At 43.7% G+C, this 20,081-nt stretch overlaps 2 protein-coding genes across 8 annotated transcripts in view; one reads left to right on the plus strand and one right to left on the minus strand.

Moving 5' to 3' along the window:
- The window catches only part of LOC116429692 (protein expanded), a 120,445-nt gene that overhangs the window by 63,826 nt on the left and 36,538 nt on the right, over positions 1 to 20,081 (minus strand). For 4 of the 5 annotated variants that reach the window (XM_076371452.1, XM_076371451.1, XM_076371450.1 and 1 more), the window contains exon 2: positions 19,742 to 19,793. The exons of the other annotated variant lie outside the window; for it this stretch is intronic. The gene's annotated coding sequence lies outside the window, so the exon portion shown is untranslated. The remainder of the gene's footprint in view (positions 1 to 19,741; positions 19,794 to 20,081) is intronic. 5 annotated transcript variants of the gene reach the window in all.
- Positions 745 to 11,383, plus strand: LOC116429750 (putative sodium-dependent multivitamin transporter). 3 transcript variants are annotated; one of them, XM_076371369.1, is made up of 8 exons: positions 745 to 888; positions 2,777 to 2,971; positions 3,542 to 3,763; positions 4,517 to 4,857; positions 6,293 to 6,412; positions 9,002 to 9,316; positions 10,204 to 10,569; positions 11,024 to 11,383. In XM_076371369.1, the coding sequence occupies exons 2-8, from the start codon at positions 2,861 to 2,863 to the stop codon at positions 11,268 to 11,270; spliced, it is 1,722 nt and encodes a 573-aa protein (XP_076227484.1). In that variant the 5' UTR covers positions 745 to 888; positions 2,777 to 2,860; the 3' UTR covers positions 11,271 to 11,383. The 3 variants fall into 3 exon arrangements, with proteins under 3 accessions (XP_076227484.1, XP_076227485.1, XP_076227486.1); XM_076371370.1 differs by lacking the exon at positions 745 to 888 and adding an exon at positions 1,412 to 2,307; XM_076371371.1 differs by lacking the exons at positions 745 to 888; positions 3,542 to 3,763 and adding an exon at positions 4,356 to 4,445 and having other exon boundaries at positions 2,852 to 2,971.

Below are 20,081 nucleotides of genomic sequence, written 5' to 3' on the forward strand. Positions count from 1 at the left end.
AGAAAGGAAGATGAACATAATGACGAAATATAATGATGAACGAAATATAATGATTACATTTACGGAGGAACATTCGCGGTGAACAGGTTCTTTTTTGACTCGAAAAATTGAAATGTCCGGTAACGCGCATTTGATTAGGTGTTTCCATTTAACCGGTGTCCCTCGTTTAATATTTCCGGCGTGCTTAATAACCGTAATTCGAAGCCTTTCATTTCATTTCGTAACGCCGTAGAGGTTTCGACTTTTTGCCAGGAATCTCGTGACAACGTTAACCGACGTAACCTGCTTCCTGCGACCCAGCTGATCTTCGCGTGTTCGAGAACGAATTCTCACAAAAATTTCGAAACGAACGAAAAACTTCGTGTTCACTTCGAACGGAAACCACTGAACCGTGTCTCTAATGCGTCGACCGATTTAATTTACCTCGAACAACATAAAGAGAACTCGATTTCTTCTTTAAATACCGAAAAGAAACAAACACGTGATCTCGAATTGAACAGGCAAATATTAGATTTAATTATTTTCGTTCACGAAACATCCGGGTAGAAGTGCAGGAACATAATTGTAACGTACGATCGGTATTAACTTTCTTAATACGCTCGAAGGAAACAAAACTGTATCGACGCCTCGAGCAATATCTCCAGTCAACAATAGTAATTCTATTCTCGAAACGAGTTCGGGCTTACTGCCGACCCGATAAAGTCCCGGTAATCGACATTGGCATCCAGTTAGGCGGTACTTCTATCGAACAGTCGTAGATAAAAGCTCGGCAAAGAATATCGTTCGTCAATTGGAAATTCATTACTTGTATCTACGTTATCAGTGAACTATATCCATCCTCCGCCTCGAAACGTTCGGCTCGCGGCGTTCCTCGGCGACGAGCGTTAGGTGAGATTTATTCGTCTCTTTCTTTATTCCGCGCTTAAACGACTTTAGGCCTTGTGGTACTATCGATTAGCACCCATGAAAACAAATTACGGGGAAGATAGAGAACACAAACAGGAAAAGAAACGACTTTTGCTTGCTTGATCGACATAAAGTTGACAAAAACACGACGGAGAACGTAGAGCTACAACGTGGACAGAAGAGAGATCAATTCGTTCCGAAATCCTATCTCACCAAAATGCAAATTAACCGGGATACGGTCCTCAATTTATCCATGCACTCGAAATATCATTGGAAATAGTAGGGACCCGCAGACTATTTACGATTTTCTTACACCATTATCGAACTTAGAGTATTCTGAATAAAATTGAGATAAGTGTTTCGGATTCTCAATGGTCGATCGACTGATTTGGGGATATACATATCAACGCGTTATCTGAAGGCTACGCTACACCTGTAGCCATCACAAGTACTCGCCTCGGAACCTTGTAATTCGACCTTTTAACGGACAGTATCGTCTCGATCGCTAAAGCGAGCACTTGTTTCTCAAAAACTCCTTACTACGTACTATACATTTAATCTGTTTGCATTGTGGTAGTAAAATATACGTGAATTGTGTTGTGAAAACTCGTAATCATTCACATGCACCGGTTTTATCGAGTGCACCTCGCTATCTCCTCATTACTACGGCTAAATGAAAGATTAACCCCTTGATCTGTAATATCGTGTCAGACTCGCGACGAGAATTCTTAACTGACTTTGAAAAATCTAAGTGTCGTTTATTCTGTTTAAATATACATTAAACATTGCTTTTCTATTATTAATCGTTAACCTTCTGAGTAAAGGTAGACGTAAAATAAGCATCACAATTATTTCTTTTCCTAATAAATGATTAACGATAATTCTATCGATCATAGTTCAGAAATAAATCACAGGGCAAGGGGTCAAACCAACGAAACAGTGCTAAAAAGTGAAACCGTGATTGGGTTGAAAAAGACAGTGCTTAGCAGGGTTCAAGGCTGAACTCGAAAAAATGGACTCGAGAAACGCGACAGTTTCGCGGGGAGTCGATGTGCACGCGTCGACGATTCGAAGCGTTATCAAAATGGGCGCGCGCATGGATCTCGCGCTAGGAAATAAAGATACGGAATACGCGGAATGCGTCCGAGTTCGATAACGAGACGATTCGGGCTTCGATAACGCGACGATCGTTAGAAAGAGGACGAGTGGGACCAGACTATTCGCGCTCGGCCGTGAACACCTGACCGAATCAGGCTGCGCCGATGTTTATCGGAACGCGTTCTCTTTTCCACCAGTTAATCGTGGAATTTAGATTTAAAAATCTTCCGTGGGATGTGTGATAAAATCAACTAATGACGAGCATGCACGTTGAACGCAGGACGAATGCAACTAATATACACGGTAATTACAGGGATGATGGCCATTTCAATTATCTCGCATAAACAATCGACGCAATTACAATTACAGTTGATGCTTTTCCATTTGTAATCTCAATTGCTGTCGGTTAGTTTGTACGAAAATAATAAAAGATCATTTAGAAACTAAATCTGGGGTCGTAATTCTTTCAGTTTCCATTTAAATGTGTTCGAAAGAAAATTAGGGCAACTTCGCCGGGATTATCCTCTTAAAATGAAAAGGCTGAGGCGAGAAGAGAATGAATTACGCGTTTAATCGGAGGAATAAATAATTAATCGTTGGTAAAGTTGGTGTTACGTCGAGTTTTAAGATAGTTGAGAAACGAAAATAGAGTAGCATCGATCTGGATGGCGCTCGTACGAGAGTCTCGTTACGTAAACAATGAAAAGGCCGAACGCGCGCGTGTTCGGGCCGGGCGATGATTGAGCTGTCATGTTCTTAATTGATACAACAGATAAATAAAACTTGGCCGGCTTCGGTTCAGTCGCGGTCACAACGTCCGTCGAGGATTCGTCTCGGTGGCTGACGGGAGAGCAACATGGCTACCCTGGTGGCGGCGGATTACGCAGTGATCGTGGTCACGTTGATGATCAGCTCGGGGATCGGCGTGTATTACTGGCTGACCGGTGGCAGACAGAAATCGACCGATGTGAGTATTAACCCCTGATGTGTTAATTAACCCCTTGTTCTCCAGAAGTGTTCCACTGGAAATACTCAACATTTTTTAACGCTAAACCTATCGGACGTATCAACGTAACCGATTCCTGATATGAATCACGGACCAGGAATGTAATGGAGATCATGAGTTTCTGTTATCAGTAACGAGAAACTATCTCGCTGTACTAGTTAGTGAAAATTAAAAGTGAAAGTTTGTATCGATATCAAGGCAATCTCTAAAAGAGCAACCACAATCAAGATCCTTGGGATTACAAAGAATGAACAGTAATGGTAAAAATGGTAATTTCGAGTTTTAGCGCCTAGGGATCGGCTTTTAAGGAAACACAAGTTTCGAATGGATTAACTAGTTCTGGTTCTGTGAACTGTCTGAGACTCTGTCGACAACTGAACTTTCGGTCAATGAAATTCAACCGAATATGACGGAAAAAATACGTGAAAAATGAGTAGAGTTTAAAGATCGTGTATTGAAATAGTAAAGCCAGCAAAGAAAAGAAACGAAGGTACTGAAGAATAATGAAAAACATTTCTCCACATCGTTTAGGAGTATTATTTGGCAGACAGATCGATGCGAGTCGCGCCGGTCGCGATAGGGTTGACGGTCTCGTACCTGTCCGCGGTCAGCGTGTTGGGGGTGTCATCGGAGAATTACGCTTACGGCACCCAATATGCCATAATCAACCTCGCTTATGGATTGGCCACGCCGTTCGTAGCTTACTTATACGTGCCGATATTCTTCAAGCTTGGAACGACCAGCACTTTCGAAGTGAGTTCTATTTTCAACCCCCTTACAGTTCACCGGTACAACGAAAGAACACAAAGCAGAAAATATCTGCTTTAAATCAAATAATCAATAACAATAATCAAAATCAATAACAAAGTACTTGGATCGGTCACAGTTCACAAAGAAATCATAGGTCAAGGGGTTAACCCTTTGCACTCGATTGATTTTCAATGTTCTTGGGTATAAACGCGTATTTATTTTTAAACTAATTTACAGCGGTAGAATACAACGTTTACACCTATTTAATTCATTATCATAGTAACATTTAATTTTATAATCCCTCAACCCTTCGCACTCCAGAAACGTCTCTCAGCCGCCAATCGACTTGACACAAAGTTCTTAACATTAGATATCAAACTTCATACAATACATCAATACATAAAACGTCGCAAACAAATAGTTCTGTTCCCCAATGTACCTGTGATTACTCACAAGTCAATTTCAGAAAATGTCCGCATCTAATTAGAAAGTGTTCAGTATTTCCAGTGAAAAACTTCTGGAGTGCGAAGGGTTAAGGTGTGATGCTTTCTCAAGCAATTCCCAACGTTCTATAACAAATTTGTCTTGTCACTAGCATGACACACGAGTGCAAAGGGTTAATAAAGAGAAATAAGGGACGAAATAAGAGATGAAATAACTGAAACCCGGCGTGTTGATGGGTACGGTAAGTAAGTATATGGTTCTAGCGTGACGATCTCGTCGCGAACACTAACCGTGCGATATCAACGTTTTCAGTACCTGCAAAAACGTTTCGGAACGGCCGCCAGGCTGGCGGCCAGCATCGCATTTCAGCTGCAGCTCCTCATGTACAGCGGCGTGGTGCTGTACGCGCCGGCGCTGGCCCTGGAAGCCACCACAGGTATCTCGACGACCGCGAGCGTAATCGGCATAGGATTGGTCTGCACGTTTTATTCGACGATCGGCGGCATCAAGGCGGTCCTCATTACGGACGTATTTCAGAGCCTGCTGATGCTGGCCTCCGTTATCTTGGTGATCGTCACCGCGGCCGTGAACGTCGGGGGCCTCGATCGGATCTGGGAGATCGCACGAGCCGGATCGCGGCTAGAATTTGACAAGTGAATGTCGAGACACCGATTTCAAGGCTTCGCCATATCATACCCCCCCCCCCCCCCGTATCGACACGCCGCACCATCGCGACTACCGACAATCACACCGTAAACAATAATCGTCCGTTTAACGCTTCGCACTCGAAAGCTTTTCAGTGGAAATGCTCAACATTTATTCACTGCGAACGCGTACGTAAATTGAGAAATGAAGGTGTTTTGTTTTATTTTATTTGCGACGGCCGTAATCCTATATTTTAGGTAATGAAAATGAAATTAATCCTATAGATATTGTTATTAGACATTATAAACTACCATGTAAATACTAAGACCAGTTATTAGGTTGACTTTTTGACATTTCTGTATAGAAACACCAAGTGCGTCTGTTATGATCTTGATTTACAGTTCAGTTTGCGTATTGCTGAGTCAATTTCTGTAATAATTTGTCGGAGAGATATTTGTTATCTTTTTAATCATCGCGAAAGAAGAAACCAAGAATGGGTCATTTTGACTCGTACGGTAGTTTTAGTAGTGATATTATGTATAAGACTATAATTTTGTTGTATTAAGTCAATTGAGTGTCACCTTTCGAGTGCGAAGGGTTAATTTTTAATCGGAGATTAGCCTACAATCCTTTCTACATTCAGCTTCTATATTTCGAAATCGGTTCGTTTTTATAAGTAAACATTGGACATTTCGCACACTAGAATTTTAAAGGGGAAACTTTAGTTAACTGTTTAACTGAAGTAGATCGTATTTCTTTTTCTTTCTAGAGGAATACGAACACACTCGCGAAGTCAATGAAATTTTGTTCCTTTTCACTTGGACTCGACCAGAATCTCAAGAAATGAATCATCCCTTTGTAACTTTTGAACAATACGATTCGCGAAGAGTACGAATTCGAAGTTACCTTATTATACTTGCGTCAACACACCGAATGCCATATAATTTCACAGAGCAAAGTGGACGAAACGAAAAAAGCTATAATATCAAATTATTAAATTGAATTACGTTATTATTACACGATTATCTTGTTGAATGCCACTAAAGTAGATAATACTATTTGCAATATAGAAATGTCAAATAGTCACCGCTCAATTCAGTGAATTATAATAATTTCATTTAATTGGGGATCACCAGTGACCCCCACGGCATACAACGCGTTAAGGGTCGTTTTCACCGTATGACTCCGCTCGATTTGGATTCTAATCGACAAACGAACAGTACTGATAAAGCGATTAGCAGAATATAACCCGGGTTCGATCTTGAATCGGTTCCCTGTCGGCCGTTTGCACCGCGGATCGGTGTAAACGCGCCGGTCGATTGTTAGCGCGAGGCGTGCGATGCGGTTAGCACACTTTCGAATAATCCATCCGAGCGTGTAACATTCATTTTACAAGGAATTCAAGCCGTATCGGCACTGACAATGGCATGTACGTTCATTCAGCATTTCAATGGACCCAACGGTACGACACACCTGGTGGAGCTTGACATTTGGCGGTTTCTTCACCTACCTCTCCTTGTACGGCGCCAACCAAGTTCAAGTTCAGAGAATGTTAACCATCGGGTGAGTACCCACCGCCGACTTTCTACCCGTTTGTGCGTGTCCCCGCGAGATATCGCGAATTATCGGCGGCCCGCGATATGCCATAATTAACTCCTCGGAGCGCAGGATGTTAACCCCTGATCTTATAACCCGTGTCACACTCGTAACGAAAAATATCGAACAGAAGTCGGCGAACGACATTATATGTCTTCGTGGTCAAGTTATCCATTTGCACTCTCACTCGCCACTTGATACAGTAAAACTATAAAATTTGATATTTAATATTATACCACGTATAATACATCAATTTGAGAAACATTGAGATAACATAGCTTTGTTCCTCGATGTACGTGTGATTCTTTTCGAGTTAATTTCACAAAATATCGTCTTTATCTCGGCATCAATGGATAAAGTATTTCTAATGAAAAACTGCCGAGTGCAAAGGGTTAAACACTGTTTTTCTATCGTCGATTGTTAATATTGGGGTAAATGCAGGTATGAGATGAATATAGAATTTTTGATTGTTTTTAATTGCTTTTGATAGCGAATTGTTGACGATGGAATAGTTCCAGATAGGCGAGACCTGGTAAATTGCAAAGCAAGGGGTTAAAAGGTGTTTGAAGTTTATTATTTTTTAATCTAAATCACTTCTAAGTTTCAACCGAGGTTTCACCGTCGAAAGTATAACTATGCAACAACTCGCGCTGTGTATTTAACAGACATTCATTATAGAATCTGTCGCCCTTACAACTGAAAACAGCTCCCAAACTTTGCTTTCGAGCAATCGCAACCGTGGCAACTGCTCTCGAAAGTTGCTCCCATTGGACAGAAACTATAAAAATGTTCTGTTTCATAAAACGTTACGAAACAGGCTGGTTACAATATTAGAACCTAATATTATTACTATTATTGCATTCCGCATAAACAATTCGATAAAATGGAACTGGTTTATTTGCTGTACTACCGATTAACTCGACGTAATGGGTTTATCGTTCTTATAAAAGATCACTGAATGCGGCATTATATCTCTGTACTGAGTTAAAAATGCCGTTTACCTCGTGAGAAAGATACGATTCTATACTTCTATCCACTTCCTTCGAAAAGTTCTACATTTCGTTAAGCTCTATGACTACTACTTAACACTAAAACTACTAAACGGGTCAAAATGACCCATTCCGGATTTATTCTTTTCGCAGTTATTAAAAATATAACGAATGTTTCACTGAGAAATGATTAAACTGATTTAGTAATACCCAAACTGAATCGTAAATCAATTAAAGTCTCAATAGCTGCTCTCTTTAAACTTCTGTGTTAACTTAGTTTGGCTAAGTATGGCGAGTCATTGGCATACAAGATTCTTCATAATTTTCATTCGTCACGTGTAACAATATCGACGAATAGCATAGTCGTATCGAAAAAGAGATGAGAAAAGATGAAAACTGACCTATTGGAACGGCATTCATCGGCCAAACCGTCGGTGGTAGACGAACATCTACCGACTGGAATCGCGATTTAATTTCAATCTTCGGTTTTCGTCCCGAACGAGCGGAAGAAGCGATGATCGTAGCGATAACGCAGCTGGACGGCGCTGTAATCCTCAGAGGATCATTGTATCGAGTTCGCCGTCGCGTTCTTTCTAGGATACATCGTCGTCGTCGCGGGTTCTCTTCCTAGTACCGTGACGACGGAGAGACGAAGGAATTTTCCCCGCGCGACGTTATCAGGATCACGCATCTCGCGTGCATTCCGACGGTAGGCGATCGTTCGATAAGTCGTCCCTGTCCGCCTCGCGACGCGACTTTTAGCATCTTCTCTCTCGTCAGGAGGCAACGGCGACATTAGCTAGCCGCTGCCGGATTATACAATCCGCCGATACGCGATATCAGAGGTGGCGGAAGGTTTTTTTGTTTTCATTATAAACTATAAATCGTTCGGACGGGAACAAGAAAAGTAACTATCACCATTTCCAATGAACATACATTTAAATGTATTTCAATCCGAGATGAACATTAAGAACCAGTGTATAACTGAAATTGCAAGATTCAACCCCTCGCGGTGAATTTGTTAAACTTAAAATTTTGTTCGCGACGAACTAGATTACTTAAGGAAGTCTTAAACGTCAGGAAAGAAAGAAGCGCGTCAATCTCTCGTTCCAATGGTACAATTATTCGACGGTAGCTTTCGATTATAGACGTCGAAGCTCGGTGTCGCCATTACGGCGGCATCCGACAGCGACGCGATAGAACGCGAAAAGACTCGTGCCGAAGATTCCAAGCAAATGCGCCGAACGCGAGAAAAATCACGCGCGGTGTGGATGCGAAAAGGAGACAAAGAAAGGGAGAACGGAGGAACCAGCTCGCAACGCTACGCTTGAATCATGCTGTACGCAGCGCGTACAAGGGATGCGGAATTTAAAGCCGAGCGGGGCAACAAACTGTGCAATTAAAATGGTCTTAAGCCCCGGCGGCTGAGCGTTCTTTTTCCCGGCTGGAAAATGTGTCCCGTTGGCACGAATGGATTAACGAGCAATAAACAGATTGAATTTACACAACAGCCTAATAATAGCGCCGATAAATCCGGTATATTCACGCGGTGCCCCGTATGTTCCAGGAACGTGGCCGGCGCTCAGGCCGCGCTCTGGTGGAGTTGGCCGCTGACTTCGGTGATGTCCCTGGGCCTCTGCCTCTCCGGGCTGGCGATCTACACGAAATACCGCGACTGTGACCCGTTAACGATCGGAAGGATCAACTCGAACGATCAATTAATGCCGCTTTACGTGATGGACATGCTCTCTGGATATCCGGGGATACCCGGCCTGTTCATAGCCGGTATTTTCAGCGCCGGGCTGAGCACTATCTCCGCCACGGTGAATTCCCTGGCCGCCGTTATACTCGAAGATTTTATCAAACCCCTTTACCGTATAAGGTGAGAGTCGTAAAATTGCGGAATGAACTGAACTTATGATCAGCTCGTCAATTACCGAGTCTCGGACTCCGGACGACGGGCGCGGGAAGAGGGAGTCTCTCGAGGAGCGAGAGAGAGAAAGAGAGAAAGGGAGAAAGAGAAGGAACGAGGATCGGGGCATAGGGAATTAAATGTTTAATACCGGTGGAAAGAGGAATAGTGAGCAGATGGGTCTAGAGTTCCAGACGAATAGATGAATACGAACGAGCCGCGGCGTACAGGGTGGCTCACAGCACGTGGGCGGCGGCGTCCCGTGCTGGACAGAACGAGATTCGGAGCTAACTCGGAAACCTCCTCGGTTTTAAGTAGCTTTAGATTGTTAACCCTTGAGCAGGAGGTTGTGACAGAGTCTACTTTCAACGAGACATTCGAACACTTCGACTTCTCGGTTTCGCGGCTAACTTGATACTTTCCAGCGCGAAGTTGATACGTTGATACGCCGGACAGCCTACGGTTTAGGTCTTTGTACGCTGGAAATTTCTGATGTGCCTTAGAGCAGGCGAGAATTGAATTTTATTTGAGCTACCGTGAACGCGCTGGAACCAACGTGTTAACTCCATGCTTGACGATATCGCATCGAAGGTTTCGAATGGAATTAAAAAACATCAGTGTGATTTCATTGTTTCTACGCGAATTAAGTACTATTTCTCTAAATTCTTGTGTCTTCCTAGTAAATTGTAAATAGTGGAACTCAAGTTTCGAGCGTGGTTGAGGAAGATATCGTAGAACAAGGGTGCTCGGTGGTTCTAGCGTTAGTGGCGTGAGAGAAGTCGACCGCGCGAAAGGGTGGTGGTCCGAGATTCAAGCTGTATGTTTAGACACGGCCTGTATAATTGAAATGTGTACAGCGGCAAGGAGATAACCGCGACCGGATCGATCATCGTCAGCAAGCTCCTGGCCCTCGTGGTCGGCGTGGCCTGCATAGCGCTGGCGTTTATGGGACGTTACCTTGGCGGGCTCCTTCAAGCGGCGCTGACGATCTTCGGTGTCGTTGGCGGGCCAGTGTTCGGCCTGTTCACTCTCGGCATGTTTACGGAGTTGGGCAATCAAAAGGGGGCCGTGATTGGTCTGCTGACCAGTCTCATTTTCTCCCTGTGGATGGGATTCGGTCAACCGAAACCACCGATTCCGAAATTGGACGTGTCCGTGTCGGGATGCAACGCTACTGGGTATTACGATTACATGGAACCGCTCGACTCGCGTTTCGACCACCGGTAAGCAAGCCTGCGCTATTCCCATCCTGCTAAACGACGAGTTAACTCGCCGATCTTGTATACTCGCGATTGTTCGCTCGCTCAACCGTTTCAACCCCGAGTCGCATTTGACCTAGAGATATCGTCTACCAAGCAGAATTTTCTTGTACTTCTGCTAAGAGTTTCTACTCGTGGATCATCGTTATTTATTTTGGTACATAACATTGTGTACAAACGTTGTTTGATATTTCTGAGTAAAATATTGGAAAGTTTGTAGCGTGTGAAACGGTTGAATTTTGGAGTATTATTCTCTTTTTATCGTTGACCGTTTCAGAATCACTGTTTAGGAAAGATTTGGTTAGCTAGAAGAATACTTGTTCGTTAATTTCGTTTTTATCCTCGTTATTTTTCAATGTAATTATTAAGTAATCTTCATTGAACAGTCTTTCACTGCCGCGATCTCGTTCCGTTTCAGGGAAACTGACGACTCGTACTTCTACCTCTATCGCATCTCCTACATGTGGTACTGCCCGATCGGATCCGTGATCAGCTTCGCAGTAGGACTGTTCGTCAGCTGGATCTCGAATTTGATCGCCAGAGGAGAGTCCAAAGAACTTGATCCCGACCTGTTCAACCCAATCAAAGCGGCGAGAGTACGCGCACGGCGGCTAAAGAGCGCAAACAATGTTCAGAGCAACGTCACATTAGATAGCATCCAGTGACGCGCTAGAAATCCTTTGAACAAGACTTCTAGAGGTTGAATGATCGATAACTACGGGCTCTTACGCATTTACAGTGGATTCGTAAATCGACTGCAATTCGATAGAATAAACATTTGAAGACAACCTAACAAGCTCACTTCAATTTCACTTCCCTGCTGAAACCCTTACAGAAAAGTAAACAACAAGCTACCCATATTCCTACCCTGAAACAGACATTTACCTCAACAGTTCGCTCACCACAACCCTAATTGAAAATTAAAATCCACAAATACATCTATTCCCACAACATACGTGAACCATCTCGTCATTGCTAACAGAGATGAATACAAACACTGCTATTCTGTCATCAAAACACAGCTGCCAATCACTGCATCAACTTCACATTGTTAGCTTCCAGGCTAATCAACTGGTTCGAGTTTCACATCGAAAGACGCGTTTCCGAAGCGACACCACCAGGAACTAAAGGGTCGATGGTCAGACACAGGAGCGGACAATAATAATTACCGGACACCCAGTAGATCCGCGCGTTCCGAGCGTCAGCTCGGAGGATTCTCGATTGGCCTTCACCTAAAAAGAAGCCGTAGTGGTCCCCGGGCCGCGTTCGCCGCCGCCGCGCCGCGCGGAGAGACACGTGTCGAAAAAGGAGAGGAGAGGACCCGGCCTCGGCGAAAAATCGTAATCGAAGCAATCCGGCTCCGATTCCACGAAATCACGGTCGATATTGCTCGCGCACCTCGGGACGCGGGCACGGGTTCCTTTCGGAATTCCTGCGAACGGGGGCCGCGAATGGGAGAAAGGGGAGGGGGGGAGACACGGGCGGAGAAGAAGAGGAAGAAAAAGAAGGAGGCGATGGAGGTGGGGGCGGAGGAGCGTTCTTCTTTCTCCTCCCTCGGTGCCGGGCAGACGTAAACACCGCGGGGACCACGGGTGTGCTGAACGTTTACCGAAACGTTCGCAAATCACGATGGAATGCCGTCAGACTGGTGTTCCCGTGCGCGCCATACGGTGACATACAGAACGAAGCAACGACCCGTGCACTGTGCAGCGCTTACGTAAGGAAATAACGCGCGCGGAGACACCGGCCGGCCGGCAGGCAGGCAGGCAGGCAGGCAGGCCTGCCGGCCGGGCCACCTCGGACTCTGCTTCGTTTCGACCACTGTGCTCGCGTTCGCGCCGACTACGGTGCAGCCAGCCGCGTTTCAGACGGGAAGGGCTTTCAAATCTTTCATGGGATTGTCGTTTTCATTTTGGAATCTTACTGCGGACTATCGGCGGCTGATTCGTTTGGACGTTGGAGTTCTTTTGGCAACTGGAGAGAGAGAGACATCGATAGAGCTACCGTAGGGTTAAATTGATTATGGGGGTGCTAGCTTTTTGGGGTGGTAATGTAGGTTTTTTTAAGTATTGTTGCTAGAAATTGTAGCGAAAGATCTGTCTCGGCAGTTGATGGAATGAAGAATTGTTTGTGCTATTTGAGACAGAGTAAATTAAGTGAATTAGGTAGTTTGTCCGTAGAGGGTGATTTATTTACAAAGCTAAAATAAATGTTTAAGTTGTATATGTAGTAAGTTACTATAGTTTTTTGTTTATATCGTTTGTTTTCGTTCGTATGGATTATTTGAATTTCGTATGGATGTCATATTTTTATTTGTTTAGTAATGTATTGACATTTTCTAGTTCTGAAGCTTTTGTGAAACTTCACTGGTCAGTCTCTTCCCCTGTTTTTTATTATGAATGGAGCGCATTATTCTTAGTAGGCCGCCAAATATGTTAGAGCGGCCCTAAGTGTTGATGTTGGTATTGTTTGGGAAACGGGAGAGACATGTTATCTTTTGAGACACGAAAGAAGACGTGATCTTCGTGCGAATCCTATCGAGACTATCGGTGTATTTCCTGAAATTTCTTTGGAACAGTATATAACATAATAATTTGGAATAATTCACAGTAGAGATATGGAATTCTCCTGCTAATTTTAGAACCTTATTCGACCCTTCTGGTTCTGGTCTTTTGCAATGGAAATGGCGAAGTTTCTTTCTTCGGATAAAAAACGACCGGGGAAAGGTATAATGAAACGGATCCATCTTGGAATTTTTGGAAAGGATTTTCAAAGGAAACGTTAGTACGAGTTACCATATTCGATGATTACCAAAGGATTCCTTTGATCTCCTCCTCTTCCCACTTCGAATTTGTTCTCCGTGCTATCTGTACGCCATGCCGGGCGACGCGACTTTCGTTGAACTTTTGAAAACGAAGCACGCGTACGGCCTACGGCGGCGTTGAGCAACGGAATGTCTCCTCTCGTCCGTAATTGCGTTACGCAATTCACGCGTTCCATGCACTTCGGTTGTTCCCCGCTATGTATTTAGCAAACAACGACGAGAGCCGACGGTTACAGAACCCGTCGCGAACGTCGAGAGAGAACTCGCGGTCGGAAGTTCAACGAAACGGCTCGACAAATGTCGTAAACACCGAATGATTCACCTCAGAATTAAACGTTTTGAACACCGAACCGTTCATCTGAACGTTCCACGTGGAATTATTCTTTTGAATACCATTTTCGCTGCAAGACTTGTTTTTTAACTTTGTTCCATCGCTTCCCTAGCGAACCACTGGCTCGATCCGCGGAAACTAAAGTCACAGAAGCTGCTAATTTCAAATCTTGATGAATTTTGTCTCCAAATACCGTTTATATTTTCAACAGTTTTCGCGGCACTATTCTCACGTTTGAACTCATAGAAAATCACACGAATGTTAGCGGTGTCCATGTTTCAAAGAAACGATAAACAGTTATTACATACAACTCGGAAGAACTTTGCGAAAAGTTACTCCGATAATCGATAATGAAACTATTCAACAGGTTATATGAGAAACAAAGGAATACCAACGAGAACAGGAGTAGAAACATGTATGAGTAAGAAAAATCCATTTCATATCACACGACCTAATAATACCTAACGTAAACACGAAACGTTAGAGCAACGTTTACTCGATCCTTCCGAGAAATAAAGAACATTCGAAAGATTGCTCCGAAGACGCACCGAAGGACACAATCCCATAGATAAATACTTAGCCGCGACGGCGCTTTATTGTGAGGGCCAGGTCAGGAATGACCAGCATTTCCCCCCATAAACTTAGAAATTTCCGCTAATTGAACTCGTAAAGAATCCGGTTAATTTTCTCGGCGGTTCTCTCTTCGGCGAGCCGGGCCCCTGCGCGCCGATAATAGACCGGGCTCCGGAATAGATTAAGATCGGAACAACGGTGGCCGGAAAACGCTACCGGGAATCGCAGCGAAATTACACGGGCGTTCTTGCGAGAGTATCCGCGTTGAGCGCATTATACACGCCGCTACGCCACGCGTTTATTTCGATTTCAATGGAAATCGCGGGCCCGAGCACGCCAGAAATTTCTTTTCCGATTTTTTCGCCGATTTTCGTTTTCCTTTCTTTCTCTTTCGGAGACCTGGATTTTCGATCGAGAATTTGGAAGGATCACCGGTTTATAATTTTGGTATTGCAGATCTTTTCTGGAGCTTCTGGGAACGTTAACGCGCTGACTTTCGCGAGACTTTCGAGCGTTTCGTACAGATTACTGATTCTTTCGTAACAGTGATAAATGTTATCTCATTTGTATTTCCAATTCATTTTTCTTTGTAAAACACGTTTCAAGTAATGAAGATACTTGTGTTGGCAAGGCTAAAGACTTAAACGCAAATACATTCTTGATTGGCTGCGATGGGTTAACACGTTGTGCCATGCTCACCGATGACGGATGCTTCTGAATCGTTTGGAAATAATTATAACGCGTAAGACGATTGCCGTTGAATGCAAATGTTCGATAAAGTAAGTTGTTAACAGTGTAATGTAAGGATTGCGAGTAATTAATAACTGCTTCTAGTTATGTTTTCTACGAAAGATAAAAGATAAATATTGTAACTCAAACATTCCCCGTCACTCGTATGAAAACCTCTTCGATTCATGCGTGACGCATGAACATTTACATTTCATGCAATTTCCCTCGACAGCGTTCGCAAATCGGTTGACTCACACTTCGCCGGAATGTTAATAAAACCTGAATGTAACGTTCGAAAAATTCTTAACGAGTGTGATTAATGTTTGAACCGCACGATTGGCGATAATGCCCGAGAAACCTGAAACTCGGGAAAGAACACGCGCGGCCGGGAAAAGGGTTTGAAATTCGAACGATTGGTTCTCGAGAATGATATTTCTGGTAACAGCGTTTCAGTACGTCGCGAGATACGTCCCGAGGTAATTGGAAAACCGAGGGGAGAAGAGAATAGGTCCTAAAGCGAGCGAGCGCGCGGAAACGAGAAACAATGGCCGCGATGCTTTTTCCAGGGAACAGGGCCGCGAACCGTGTATCACCGCGGATGTGACTTCTTGCCCGCTGTTCCCTGTAATTAAATGAAATAATCGAGTCGCGGCGTTGCACCGTGCTCTCATTATAATGCCACGCGTTCCACGGACGAAACAAGTCTGTTCCCTTGGCGCGCCCGTGCGGAATACGAAACGCGCGGACGATAGAACGGGTCGTGTTCGTTCGGTGAAATATTAGGCTGTCCCGTGGGATAGCAATGTTATTACTAGACCGCGAATTCCTATACATTTATAGAGAATCCAAAAGTTGCAAACTGCACGGAGTTCACGCAATACGAAAATATTTATGATATATCCGAAGGGTTTTTGCAGTAGTATCTAGGAAAAGCTGTTTGTCAATTACATTTCTCTAATTATATTCTTAACGATTTAAACTTACATAAAGATTCGCAGTCTAGTGATTGCGAATCCACTTCGCTAAAATAATGTGCGACACGGCGAATGAAACCTGAAATAGGGTTGGTGCGATGATGGTAAATGGCACAATAATGACGCGCAGGGTGCGAAGTTAACCCTTTCAGGCCTGGTACACATAGCGTACACTGCTTTACTACTTCAATATCTGACGAAACATTCAAATAGTGATCGGCAACTATGTACATAGACTTGTTTAGAGACTACTACTATCAGAAATGTATATCATTTTATTCGAATACTGGTTATCACCGGCGCATTGAATAACGGTTCTTTATTATTAGACAAGCGAACGTATACGGTCACAAAACGAATTCCCGAGAAACGATATCAAACCTTGATTGTACTTTCTAGAATGAAAGTTTCTAGGAAACTAGAATGTACGGTCCAGTTTTCCAGTAGAACGAAAAGCTTTTCTTACTGCGAACTGAACTGCAGCAATTTTGAGTTCATAAACAAATGGGAACAAGTTACTAATGCTCGATGGCCATGAATAACACTGTTTGCTGAGAAGATTCGATAGGCAAGAGGTTGATACTAAGAAAAGTCCTCGTCCAACCGCGTTCATCGAGGAATGCTGACCGGCCAACGCATTCCACGAAAATCCCCTGCGACTGCTGGTACCGCTGCCGGTGGTGGTGGATTTTTTTCGACCTCCGCGCGATACGCGTGTAGTTCCTACGGGCGGCCGTGTTCCGTTTCCTCATGCCGCGCATACGTGCCTAACGAGCAACGCCGGTGTAACGCGCATGACGCCATTATAATAAACTTCGTACTCGCTCATTCACGGCCCGGCTGCTTTGCTCCGCTCCGCTCTGCTCTGGAGCGAACGGGTGAACGGTATTGGCACACGCACGCGGGAGACACCGTACTGTTCCGCGGTGAACCGAGATGCATGGTGCACGGAGGAGGACAGAACAACGTGGGACTATTGTTCGTGTCGTGTTCTCGCATTGCCATGTTGCCGAAAACAAGTAGCTATTTACATCAATGTTCAGTATTTTCGGTACCTATGTTCTCATGTCGTCAAAGAATAGGTATAGAAGATGTGGTTCATGTGTTCGGGGCTGTATTGATCAAGGACTGCTAGGTGTCTGTGGCTAGCTTCTTGCTAGAGGAACCCATCGGTGCGTCCAGAAGTTTGGATTAGGTACTATATTACTAAATTTAGTATTTTAATTGCCATATATTCAGGTTGCCAAGGAAGGAGAAATGAAAATTGTGGTTCAGGTATTCGAGGACAATAAGGGTTGGTAGGTATCAGTGGCTAGCTTCTTGTAAAAGGAATCCTTTGGTGGGTTCGGAAACTTGAACTAGGTTCTATGTTATTAAATTTAGTATTTTAATTATCATATTTTCAGGTCGCCAAAGGAGGAGAGATGAAAATTATGGTTCAGGTATTCGAGGACAATAAGGGTTGGTAGGTATCAGTGGCTAGCTTCTTGTAAAAGGAATCCTTTGGTGGGTTCGGAAACTTGAATTAGGTTCTATGTTATTAAATTTAGTATTTTAATTATCATATTTTCAAGTTGCCAAAGGAGGAGAGATGAAAACTGTGATTCAGGTATTCGAGGACAATATTGATCAAGGGTTGCTACATGCCAGTAGCAAAATGCCTTCTTGCTAAAGAAATCCATTAGTGGGTGTCCAAGTTACTTTACGGACGCGGAAAGTTTGTCACATATTTGATGTGACGCAAACCAATTTACGTTGTTCCGAACACTTTCTGTCCCGGACACGTTGCCAGGCACGTTTATTTATTAAGAAGGAGGTTATTAACGTAAAAGCGACGTTGAAAAATGAACGGAGCGCTACCGGACGCCGATAGGATGTATTATAACGAACGAGTCCGCGAGCACCGGCCGTAATTGAATTTTCCATTGAATTCGTCTGACGTTAATGGCCACCGGTGTATAACTAATTAAAAAAAGCCACCGACCCAGATACCATCGAATACCACCGAACGTACGCACGCTAACGACTTCTCGCTGTCTTCGTACGATTATTAAGCACATAATTGCCGCTCGGTTATTACAAGGCATTATCCTAACAATGAGGTAACAGAGTAAATCATACCAGCGTAATTGCAACATAAAACGCGTTGTTATAAGAAGGAACCATGAATATTCATACCGGGCCGAATAGAAACAGTTTTCCCATGGTTATCGTTCGGCTCGCGATTCGATCAATGATAACGACCGCAGAAACAGCGCGGAGTTCATCATGTGAGGTGATGAAAAATAAATTACTTTCGAGCCGAGCTGGGAAAGGCCCGCGTACAGGCCGTCAGAAGTGTGATACCGTGTATCCGGAAGTTGTCTGGAAACTTTATGCGGCTAATTACACCTGTTTTAGATAATTATATCGTTCCCATTATTAATACTGTTTCCAGTGTAACACTAAATTAAACAGTATTTTCATATATCCGATTCTTCCGTGAGAATATACAATTTTCTATTTCTAAAACGGAAAAAGAAACACTGAACGCAACACGTTTCTCAAACTATAAGGGAAACAGGACAGAAGCAACGTTAATGCCTTAAATGAAATTCTTCAATAAATCGGTGAACAGTAATAGACATACTGTAAACTAATCAACGTCTCCATAAACTAACTACCACAGCTTTTATAAGAACGGTAAACAATTATCTATCACATCTAAATCTGACGTTATTACTGTAATATGCTTGTTTACGAAAATAGAACGCATTTATTAATGCGCCGAAGACCGTTTCCTCGGCGTTGCAAAATTAAATACACGCAGATTAAATTCCAACCCAAGTGGTTAACATGATCAGTATAGTCCCGGCAGGTGTGTTTCCAGTGTTACTATTACGGATACCGTCGATCAAGCGGTATGGAACGATCACGCGAGGCAAGAAACGGCGTCGACAATTTTCCCCCGTTCGGAGGATGATCGGTTCGACGCTGGCCGATCTGTATCCGACCGCGAGCGGATGTGATTCATGCATTTCAGCGATTCCACGTGGCCGACGCCGACACTGGCTATCCTCGATAAGGATGAAACCCGTTCATTTGGAAAATAAACCGCGCTTCAGTCTTAGAGGGCCGCGGTCTGACGTAATTCCACGTTCCTGGCGCACGCCAGCCATCCGTGCATCGGGACAGGTGTTTCCGCGCGTTTAATAAAGACAAATCGCCGGCCGCCATTAACGTGATACGCTTTGGTCGAAAGCTGTTCGCAGTCCTGAGGAATTTCCGATGGAAATCTACTATCGGCGTGCGTCACAGCGCGTGCTAGGCACGTTCAGCGAATGAATGCGTGGGATTCTTAACGTTTGCTTGGAAAATCGTTCCCAACTCTAATTGTTTCAAGGTGGAATCTAGGGAAATGTAAAGTTCTAAATCAACAGGTGACTTTTTACGAAAATCGGTACGCGGATCCTTCGTGCTCGATTGTCTAGCAACATTTTTAAAACGTGTTTTCCCCATTTTCAATATTATTAGTAATAATGTTGTACACCGTTTCCCATCAACTGAAACGTCAGATGAAATTTGTTCGAAAGAAAAGGGAGTCGTTACAAGGAAAATGTAAAACGAATGTGGAGCACGAAGGATTGACTGCTACCCGTCCACTAAGACTCCTAATCCGGAGTCAAATTTCTCGATGTGTCGTCGAATCTGTCGAACCTGGCTTACCTAGATTCTCCCGTTCTCCGAATCCTCCGCCTCCGGCTTCATACAGGTGTACCTGCAACGCAAATAAATAAATCGTTAGATTACACGTCGATACAGATGTTAGCGGCTGCAGTCCCTAAAGCATCAACAAAAGGACCGTCATAACACTAGAACTCATCGATCAAATTGATTTCTTCTTCCACAATTATTCAAATGAAACCGATTTACAGGTACGCAAACTGAATCATAAATCAACATAAGTCTCAACATGTATGTTCTCAGAATTCCTATAGAAAAATATCACAATTATAATAGCGATCTAAACCTTGTCACCAGGGTGTCAGTGAGCACCTGCCCCGCA

The sequence above is a fragment of the Nomia melanderi genome, chromosome 10, assembly GCF_051020985.1.
Source record: "Nomia melanderi isolate GNS246 chromosome 10, iyNomMela1, whole genome shotgun sequence".
NCBI lineage: Eukaryota > Metazoa > Arthropoda > Insecta > Hymenoptera > Halictidae > Nomia > Nomia melanderi.

Coding starts and splice junctions, on each gene's coding strand:
- LOC116429750 (XM_076371369.1), top strand. CDS start 2,861: ATGGCTACCCTGGTGGCGGCGGATTACGCAGTGATCGTGGTCACGTTG. Junction 4,858..6,292: donor TCGCGGCTAGAATTTGACAA/GTGAATGTCGAG, acceptor ACGTTCATTCAG/CATTTCAATGGACCCAACGG. Junction 6,413..9,001: donor CAGAGAATGTTAACCATCGG/GTGAGTACCCAC, acceptor CGTATGTTCCAG/GAACGTGGCCGGCGCTCAGG.